The sequence below is a fragment of the Daphnia magna genome, unplaced genomic scaffold (genome assembly GCF_020631705.1).
Source record: "Daphnia magna isolate NIES unplaced genomic scaffold, ASM2063170v1.1 Dm_contigs195, whole genome shotgun sequence".
In the NCBI taxonomy this organism is placed as follows: Eukaryota; Metazoa; Arthropoda; class Branchiopoda; order Diplostraca; family Daphniidae; genus Daphnia; species Daphnia magna.
In genome coordinates this window covers 23,690-34,239 of record NW_025533168.1, presented here as the reverse complement: position 1 = coordinate 34,239, position 10,550 = coordinate 23,690, and the positions used below count along the sequence as shown (strand labels likewise).

Here is a 10,550-nt window from a genome sequence, read left to right as displayed (position 1 = left end):
GTGAATACACTGTTAAACCATGAGTTTTTACTTCTATATGTAAACAGCATCAAATATACTTGTATTCAATGTCAATACACTGTTATACCATGAGTTTTTACTTCTATATGTAAACAGCATCAAATATACTTGTATTCAATGTGAATACATTGTTATACCATGAGTGTTACCGAGTTGCCATGGCAACTCGGCCGGGCTCCGCGCGCGCCTTTAATTGCCCCCCCTTTTTTATATATTGTTTATCTAATTCGCACATCTTTATTTTTTTGTTTCTGCGTAAGTGATCGGATGACGTGTATTTAACGAGGCAGTCTCGTTTTTGCAAAGGTAGCGTCTCGTCGCCATTTTTTGTCACCTCATTTTTTATTTTCGCGTGCGTCTTATAGTTTAATATAAGTTCTTGCGCCCTGCCCGTTCGGTTTTGATCGTTTTTTCGCATCGCCTTTCGAACGATCGTTATCTTACGGTTAGTTTACAAAATTTTTGGTGCCTAAACCCGGGAAGATTCGACCCTGGTAACTTTAACGCAACATTCGTTTTTCGACATTCATTCTCGCCATTCGTTTTTCGCCCTTTATTTTCGCCATTCGTTCTCGTCATTGGGTTTTCGTCGTTCATTTTCGTCACTGGATATTTCTTTTGTGCTTTTGTCTCTTTACATCCCAACGCTGAATCAACCGCCAGCCCAGGAGGGGTAACGGTCAGGGTTCCCGGATTTTGAGCAAAAGCTTTCTTTACGTGCCAGTGTTTAAGTGGTTCTCCAAGCCTTTCTTTTTTCATTTCGAGCATCGTGTCCACTCTCTTGAATTCATCATGGCTACTCAAGATGAGCTTCGTGATGCTGATTTGATCGTTACCGCTCCTGATGCTGTTATTCGAGGCCTTTCGCCGACTCGCTCGTTCACCTCGGATTCGACAAGTCGTCTCGATCCTGCAACCTTGATCAGCAAACGTTCCCATCATCGAAGGAATTTCACCCGCAACGTGAATAAATTCAAGATGGTGATTCACGAGACAAGTCCTTCAATCTACTCAAACGATCTCATCACGAAGGCCAACGATCATTATGAGCAATGTATGTATTACCATCATCGTTATTGTGCAAAATTAGGTGTCACCGACGACACTTGGTTGGAGAATTTGCGTCATGATTATAATACGGCTCATGAAGAATTTGCCGCAGCCCGTCGCCCCGGCCATGATTCCGAACAACCAGCGCCTAGAGCAACGACCCGCACTAGAGCTCAAGTTCGCCCCAGTTCTGTCGAGTCAACCCGTCAACCCGAGTTCGCCCCGCTGGATGTGCCCGTCAGCACATCTCGCCCCGGTGTGGTTGAGTCGACCCGTCAACCCGAATCTGCCTCGCGGGGTGTGCCTACCAGTACATCCCACCATTCCCGTGAGGAAGATGTCTCTCGTACCGAAGTGGTTGTCGATCCCGTTAGTGGCAGTCGTCATCAGGCTGAGGGTAGCCGCCCGTCTTCTTTGGCCAGCTCAAGGTCTTCGGTTGCCGCCAGCATTTCGTCTTCTCATCGTTCGCGGAGCTCTACCCTTTCGGCTCTGACTAGAGAACGCCTTGCTGCCGAACTCGACCTTGAACTGGCACGCAAGCGGCGAGAAGAAGAAAAGAATGAAAATGACCTTCTGGACGAGCTAGCCCGTAAGTTACGTGATGAGAAGATTCGTATCGGGGCCAAACGAAAGGAACGGAAAATCGAGGAAGAAATCGCACGTCTTCGTATGAACGAGAAGTTGTCAAAGAGGTCTGTTCGTTCGCCTTCGCCGACCTCCTTGAGTTCTTTCAGTGAACCAGATGACGATATCCATATTCCGTTGCCGAAGAGTAAGCCTCGTGACAAAGTGCTGCTTCCCACCGGGCCATCCGACAAGAGCGCAGATAGCTGGATCGACGATCTGGGACAGAAACCGACGGCCTTACCCGCTGCAGCGCCCATGCCTTGGATGTTTGGAGGTTCGGCCCCGTTCACGTGTAGGACACCGTTTGATGGCGACCCTCGAGATTGGCTTCTCTTTGCCTCAAGATTTCGAGCCCTCGTCCACGACGTCATTCCGAACGATGCCCAGAGTTTGGCCATTCTTACCGAGTGGGTTGGCCCTAGCGTTTTTCGCCGCATCTCCCCATTGTTAAAGGCTCCTCGTGGGTACACTGCAGTTCTTGCCTATCTTAAAGAGCACTACGGTTCGAGCAAGCAGATCGCTCGCTGTCAAATACACGATCTTCTTAGTCTTCCCTTCGTCAAGCCGGGTGATCGCCAGGCGCTTGAAAGTTTTTCTGATCAGCTGCACGGAACTGTTGTGGTGTTGGAACAAGGGGGATTGGAGCACGATCTTAAGAGTGCTGCTAATCTTGATGGGGCAGTACAGAAGCTGCCACTTGTCTTTCGCCATCGCTGGGCCCGTTACGCAAGTAAGCGTTTACCGAAAGGTGTCGACCTTAGCGACTTGGATCGGTTCATGGAAGAGGTCGTGGAAGAGGAGCGGATGGCTCGTTCGGCATTCGAGTTGGCGCCTAAGATTGATCTTCGTGAAAAGCGTGTTACGTTTCCCAAGCCAGCCGTTGAAAAGCACCCTTCAAGTAGACCTGCAATTCTGAAACCGCCACCCGTTCGGCCACCCCCTACCATCTTAGCCACCCAAGTAGCGAAAGACGTAGATGTCGAGTGTCCAGGCTGCGGCGGCGCTCATCGACTTGTTTCTTGCCCCGAATTACAGAGGAAGTCACCGAGTGAACAAACGCTGGTGGCGAAGGAGAAAGGCGTATGTTTCAACTGTTTTGGAGGAAAGCACCGCAGTGCGGATTGTCGTTCAAAACCCGCTTGTGAATCCACGGGATGCCGTGCACGTCATCATTCGCTGTTGCATGGTACGGAGAGAGTTTTTCCTGAGAAAAGCACACCTCGTCAGTTCCCGTCTCCCGTCGGAGGCCAAGAATGTTTTCAAGGACCTCAAACACTCGCCATTGCTCCCCGTCTGACATCTGATGTTCTCTTGGCCGTGGTTCCCGTCCGACTTCGTGCGGGTTGCCGGACTCTTGACGTTTTCGCCCTGCTCGACACCGGGAGCCAAGCTACCCTTCTGCGTGAAGACGCGGCTAATGCGCTTGGTCTTACGGGCCGGCCACGCAAAATTTGTTTTGGAACCTTCCATGGAAAAGATCCGGTCGTCGAGACTCGTCTTGTGGGCTTCTCCGTTTCGTCGCTAGAGGGAGACCAAAGCTACAAGGTTTCCGACGGCTTTGTTGTGCCTCGTCTAAATGTTGGGCAACGCAAGATAAAAGATGTTCTCGCTTCGTTCGATTATCTTCGTGACCTCAACTTTCCTGCTCGAGACGCTGGTGAAGTCCGGATTTTGATCGGGATGGACGTTCAAGACGCCCATCTAAACATCGAGGTTCGTCGCCCTCCAACTGGAGTTCGGGGCCCTAATGCTGTGCTCACCCCATTTGGCTGGTGCGTTGTTGGGAGGACCTATCCATTACCGGCAGTGGAAGATCCAAGCATAAATTTCGTTAAGCTGGGAATGATCGAGCAGCTGGAAGAGTGCGTCGAAAGGTTTTGGAAAACCCAATCTCTCCCAGTTCGTGAGGCCCCCAGTACATTTATGTCGTCGTCAGACCGTGCCGCAATGGACCAACTCGAGTCGACCATTCGGCACACTGGAACGCGTTACGAAGTAGGTTTGCCCGTTCGCCCGCATTGCCCGAAGTTGCCGGACAACAAAGAGTTTGCACGTCGCAAGTTCTTCGCATTGGAGAGGAGACTTCTTTTAGACAACGACCTTCGCCAAGCAGTTACGGCGCAGATGAAGGAGGTGTTTTGCAGCGGCCACGCAGTGAAAGTCACTTCTACAGCTCCCGGTTCCAAGGTGTGGTTCCTACCTTATCATCCGGTTCGACATCCAACGAAGCCCAGCAAGATTCGTCTCGTTTACGACGCTGCTGCCCGGTTTAAAGGAACCGCGATCAACGACATCCTGCTGAAAGGTCCGGATCTCACCACGCAGTTATTGGCCGTGCTGCTTCGGTTCCGTGAAAGGAGAATTGGCGTTACTGCGGACATTGCGAAAATGTTTTATCAAGTGCTGGTTCGTGAGTCAGATTGCACAATGTTTCGTTTTTTTGTGGCGCAAGCCTGGAACCGAAGATCCCATCCAGGAATTCCAGATGACGGTGCACATTTTCGGTGCTGTCTCATCGCCAACGGTTTGCAGCTTTGCCCTTCAGCGCCTCGAAAAGGATGCGCCCGAACACCTGAAGGAAGTCGCGAGGCGTATTCGTTCCAGCTTTTATGTGGACAACCTGTTGTCGTCGTTCGACGAAGTGGATGAAGGCGTTTCCATCAGTCAGCAGCTGGTTGAACTACTCAAGCTCGGTGGTTTCGACCTCGTCCAGTTTCTGAGCTCTTCGCGTTCGTTGTTGGACCAACTTCCGTCTTCCTCTCGTCTGGTTCCTGAGCTCGATCTAGATTTCGACGATTTGCCCACCGAGCGCACGTTGGGGTATCTGTGGATTTATGAGCGAGACGAGTTCGTTTTCCGTTTTAAGAAGACAGAAGAGGCCTTTTCAAAACGCTCGATTCTTTCTGCAATTTCGAGCATCTATGATCCCCTTGGTCTCCTAGCACCCGTCGTTTTGGTGGCGAAAATCATCCTTCAGGACATCTGGCGACTCAAAGGTGGCTGGGATGAGATTCTGCCCGCCGATATTCTGAATCGTTGGGGGCGCTTTGTGGAACATCTGCCGATGCTCGAACTGCTGAACATTCCGAGAAGTTTCTTGACTAGCCCCCAGTCGGCGTATCGTTCTTTTCAGTTGCACGCTTTTTCGGACGCATCGAAAGACGGTTTCGGTGTTGTAATTTATCTTCGAGCTGAAACCTCTGGCGAGGTCGAAGTCTCTTTCGTAATGGCAAAAGTAAGAGTTGCTCCTATCCATCAGCTTTCGATTCCGAAGATGGAGCTTCAAGGTGCTTTGCTAGCAGTCAGGTTAGCAAACTATCTGTTGAAGGAGCTGACTCTGCCCATATCGAATGTGTTTTTCTGGGTTGATGCGATGACTGTTGTTCGGTGAATCCACGCCAGCCATCGTCGTTACAACGTGTTCGTCGCAAACAGAATAGCTGAGATCCTGGATTCAACGACCCCTCTGCAATGGAGACATGTTCCTGGTGCACTTAACCCAGCAGACGAATGCAGTCGTGGTCTCTGTCCGTCCGAGCTCGATCCAAATCATCGCTGGTACCGTGGACCTGAGTTTCTAGTTTTGCCATCCGAGCAATGGCCGGCCCAGATTCCAGCTACTGAACTGATCGACCATGAAGACGAGTCTATTGGCTGTTTCCTAATCGCCAATCCTAGCGGGCCAGTAGATGACGTTGTGGCACGAGCCGATAATCTAGATCACCTAATTCGCATCGCCGCTTGGATTGAAAGATTCGTTCGCAACATCCAGATTCTCGTTCATCGGAGACGTGCCAGAGAAAGGTCTATTCTGGATGGCAATCATGAAGAAGCAGTGACCGGACAAAGTGAGCAGTTGAAAACGGGCCGACAGCAGAGTGCGGACGAGCTGAAGTCAGCCCGTCGCCTTTTAATTCGTGTTTCGCAGCGCGACTCCTTCCCTGACGATTTAAGCAGTTTGCGGAAGGCGAAGTCCGTTCGCCCGGAGTCTCGGTTGCTGAAACTGGCCGTTTATCTAGATGACGCCGGAATCATTCGTGTTGGTGGCCGCCTCGAAAATGCCCCCATCAGCGCTGAAGCCCGTCATCCTGCCGTTCTGGAACCCAAGCATCCGCTCACCCGATTGCTCATACGCTGGGCGAATATTTCCGTGGCTCATGGACGAGCTGATCGCACTCTTGCGGAAGTTCATGCTCGCTACTGGGTTTTGAAAGGACGCCAAGCAACAAAGTCGGTCATCACGACTTGCCTGTACTGTTCCCGCATGAGAGCCAAGCCGTTTCAGCCGATGATGGCCCCGCTTCCAGCGGAGCGGGTCCAACCGTTCAGCCCTCCATTTACCCGTATTGGAGTGGACTACCTTGGTCCTTTCCCTATTTCAATTGGCCGGCGAACAGAAAATCGTTGGATTGCACTTTTTACCTGCCTCTCCACCCGTGCTATCCAACTCAAAATTACCCCGTCCATGGATGTGGATTCCTTTTTAATGGCTTTTACCCGTTTCGTCAGTCGTCGGGGTGCCCCGACCGATGTTTTTAGCGACAACGGTACCAATCTGACAGCAGGAGAACGTGAGCTGCGTGAGGCGGTTACCCGCCTTAACGACGTGAAAATCGCTGACCAACTTGCTCAGAAAGAGATTCGTTGGCACTTCTCCCCGCCTGCTGCCCCGCATTTCGGAGGTGTTTGGGAGCGTCTGGTTCGCTCGTGCAAGGAGGCCCTGCGCGCTATCCTCGGTCAGCAGACGGTGAAGGAGGAAACCTTTGCAACGGTCGTCATCGAAGTTGAGGGCCTACTCAACAATCGACCGCTGACGGATCTAGGTGCAGACCCGCAAGAATTCGAGCCGTTAACCCCGAATCATTTTTTGTTGGGGCGCCCCAATCCCCACTTGCCCGCTGACGTCATCGACCCGGAAATCAAATGTTTTCGCCGAAGATGGTTTCATGCACAGCAGATCGTGGATCAGGTGTGGAGCCGGTGGTTACGGGAATACCTGCCGACCCTCACAACCCGCAACAAATGGACCCGATCGCAAAACAACTTGGAGGTGAACGACATGGTGCTTATGGTGGATCCAAAGTCGCCGCGCGGACACTGGCAAATATGTCATGTTGCCAGAGTTTTACTTGGCTCTGATGGTGTAGTACGCGCGGCCGAAATCATAACGAAGTCCGGCAAGACCTACACCCGCCCGGTTGTGCGATTATGTCGCTTGGAAGCCTTTAGTGCTGCTTAATGTTTACCGCAGCAGGGCCGGCTGTGTAACCGAGTTGCCATGGCAACTCGGCCGGGCTTCGCGCGCGCCTTTAATTACCCCCCCCTTTTTTATCTATTGTTTATCTAATTCGCGCATCTTTATTCTTTTGTTTCTGCGTAAGTGATCGGAAGACGTGTATTTAACAAGGCAGTCTCGTTTTTGCAAAGGTAGCGTCTCGTCGCCATTTTTTGTCACCTCATTTTTTATTTTCGCGTGTGTCTTAAAGTTTAATACAAGTTCTTGCGCCCTGCCCGTTCGGTTTTGATCGTTTTTTCGCATCGCCTTTCGAACGATCGTTATCTTACGGTTAGTTTACAACAATGAGTTTTTACTTCTATATGTAAACAGCATCAAATATACTTGTATTCAATGTGAATACACTGTTATACCATGAGTTTTTACTTCTATATGTATACTGCATCAAATATACTTGTATTCAATGTGAATACACTGTTATACCATGAGTTTTTACTTCTATATGTATACTGCATCAAATATACTTGTATTCAATGTGAATACACTGTTATACCATAAGTTTTTACTTTTATATGTGTACTACTTCAAATATACTTGTATTCAATGTGAATACACTGTTATACCATGTGTTTTTACTTCTATATGTAAACTGCATCAAATATACTTGTATTCAATGTGAATACACTGTTATACCATGAGTTTTTACTTCTATATGTAAACTGCATCAAATATACCTGTATTCAATGTGAATACACTGTTATACCATGAGTTTTTACTTCTATATGTAAACAGCATCAAATATACTTGTATTCAATGTAAATACACTGTTATACCATGAGTTTTTACTTCTATATGTAAACAGCATCAAATATACTTGTATTCAATGTGAATACACTGTTATACCATGAGTTTTTACTTCTATATGTGTACTGCATCAAAAATACTGGTATTCAATGTGAATACACTGTTATACCATGAGTTTTTACTTCTATATGTAAACCGCATCAAATATACTTGTATTCAATGTGAATACACTGTTATACCATGAAAATTTACTTCTATATGTAAACAACATCATATATACTTGTATTCAATGTGAATACACTGTTATACCATGAGTTTTTACTTCTATATGTAAACAGCATCATATATACTTGTATTCAATGTGAATACACTGTTATACCATGAGTTTTTACTTCTACATGTAAACATCATCAAATATACTTGTATTCAATGTGAATACACTGTTATACCATGAGTTTTTACTTCTATATGTATACTGCATCAAATATACTTGTATTCAATGTGAATACACGGTTATACCATTAGATTTTACTTCTATATGTGTACTGCGCCAAATATACTTGTATTCAATGTGAATACACTGTTATACCATGTGTTTTTACTTCTATATGTATACTGCATCAAATATACTTGTATTCAATGTGAATACACTGTTATACAATGAGTTTTTACTTCTATATGTAAACCGCATCAAATATACTTGTATTCAATGTGAATACACTGTTATACCATGAAATTTTACTTCTATATGTAAACAACATCATATATACTTGTATTCAATGTGAATACACTGTTATACCATGAGTTTCTACTTCTATATGTAAACAGCATCATATATACTTGTATTCAATGTGAATACACTGTTATACCATGAGTTTTTACTTCTATATGTAAACAGCATCAAATATACTTGTATTCAATGTAAATACACTGTAATACCATGAGTTTTTACTTCTATATGTAAACAGCATCAAATATACTTGTATTCAATGTGAATACACTGTTATACCATGAGTTTTTTCTTCTATATGTATACTGCATCAAATATACTTGTATTCAATGTGAATACACTGTTATACCATGAGTTTTTACTTCTATATGTAAACAGCATCAAATATACTTGTATTTAACCTAAATACACTGTTATACCATGAGTTTTTACTTCGATATGTTAACAGCATCAAATATACTTGTATTCAATGTGAATACACTGTTATACCATGAGTTTTTACTTCTAAGTGTATACTGCATCAAATATACTTGTATTCAATGTGAATACACTGTTATACCATGAGTTTCTACTTCTATATGTATACTGCATCAAATATACCTGTATTCAATGTGAATACACTGTTATACCATGAGTTTTTACTTCTATATGTGTACTGCATCAAATATACTTGTATTCAATGTGAATACACTGTTATACCATGTGTTTTTACTTCTATATGTAAACTGCATCAAATATACTTGTATTCAATGTGAATACACTGTTACACCATGAGGTTTTACTTCTATATGTAAACTGCATCAAATATACATGTATTCAATGTGAATACACTGTTATACCATGAGTTTTTACTTCTATATGTATACTGCATCAAATATACTTGTATTCAATGTGAATACACTGTTATACCATGAGTTTTTACTTCTATATGTAAACAGCATCAAATATACTTGTATTCAATGTGAATACACTGTTATACCATGAGTTTTTACTTCTATATGTATACTGCATCAAATATACTTGTATTCAATGTGAATACACTGTTATACCATGAGTTTTTACTTCTATATGTAAACAGCATCAAATATACTTGTATTCAATGTGAATACACTGTTATACCATGAGTTTTTAATTCTATATGTAAACTGCATGGAATATACTTGTATTCAATGTGAACACACTGTTATACCATGAGTTTTTACTTCTATATGTAAACAGCATCAAATATAATTGTATTCAATGTCAATACACTGTTATACCATGAGTTTTTACTTCTTTATGTAAACTGCATGGAATATACTTGTATTCAATGTGAATACACTGTTATACCATGAGTTTTTACTTCTATATGTATACTGCATCAAATATACTTGTATTCAATGTGAATACACTGTTATACCATGAGTTTTTACTTCTATATGTAAACAGCATCAAATATACTTGTATTCAATGTTAATACATTGTTATACCATGAGTTTTTACTTCTATATGTAAACAGCATCAAATATACTTGTATTCAATGTGAAAACACTGTTATACCATGAGTTTTTTCTTCTATATGTATACTGCATCAAATATACTTGTATTCAATGTGAATACACTGTTATACCATGAGTTTTTACTTCTACATGTAAACAGCATCAAATATACTTGTATTTAACCTAAATACACTGTTATACCATGAGTTTTTACTTCTATATGTTAACAGCATCAAATATACTTGTATTCAATGTGAATACACTGTTATACCATGAGTTTTTACCTCTATATGTATACTGCATCAAATATACTTGTATTCAATGTGAATACACTGTTATACCATGAGTTTCTACTTCTATATGTATACTGCATCAAATATACTTGTATTCAATGTGAATACACTGTTATACCATGAGTTTTTACTTCTATATGTGTACTGCATCAAATATACTTGTATTCAATGTGAATACACTGTTATACCATGTGTTTTTACTTCTATATGTAAACTGCATCAAATATACTTGTATTCAATGTGAATACACTGTTACACCATGAGGTTTTACTTCTATGTGTAAACTGCATCAAATATACATGTATTTAATG

The 10,550-nt window shown here is 43.8% G+C and overlaps 1 protein-coding gene across 1 annotated transcript; it reads left to right on the top strand.

The window, feature by feature from the left end:
- The first annotated feature begins 813 nt into the window (after positions 1–813).
- Positions 814–6,937, top strand: LOC123467559. Its single transcript, XM_045167431.1, has 3 exons — positions 814–4,104; positions 4,151–5,085; positions 5,134–6,937. Exons 1-3 carry the CDS (start codon positions 814–816, stop codon positions 6,935–6,937), a joined length of 6,030 nt encoding a protein of 2,009 aa, XP_045023366.1.
- The last annotated feature ends 3,613 nt before the right edge of the window (positions 6,938–10,550 follow it).

Excerpts from the sequence above, each read along its gene's own strand:
- LOC123467559 (XM_045167431.1), top strand. The coding sequence starts at position 814 with ATGGCTACTCAAGATGAGCTTCGTGATGCTGATTTGATCGTTACCGCT. Across the intron at positions 4,105-4,150 it reads AAATGTTTTATCAAGTGCTG|CCTGGAACCGAAGATCCCAT; the intron begins GTTCGTGAGTCA and ends TTGTGGCGCAAG. Across the intron at positions 5,086-5,133 it reads GATGCGATGACTGTTGTTCG|AATAGCTGAGATCCTGGATT; the intron begins GTGAATCCACGC and ends CGTCGCAAACAG.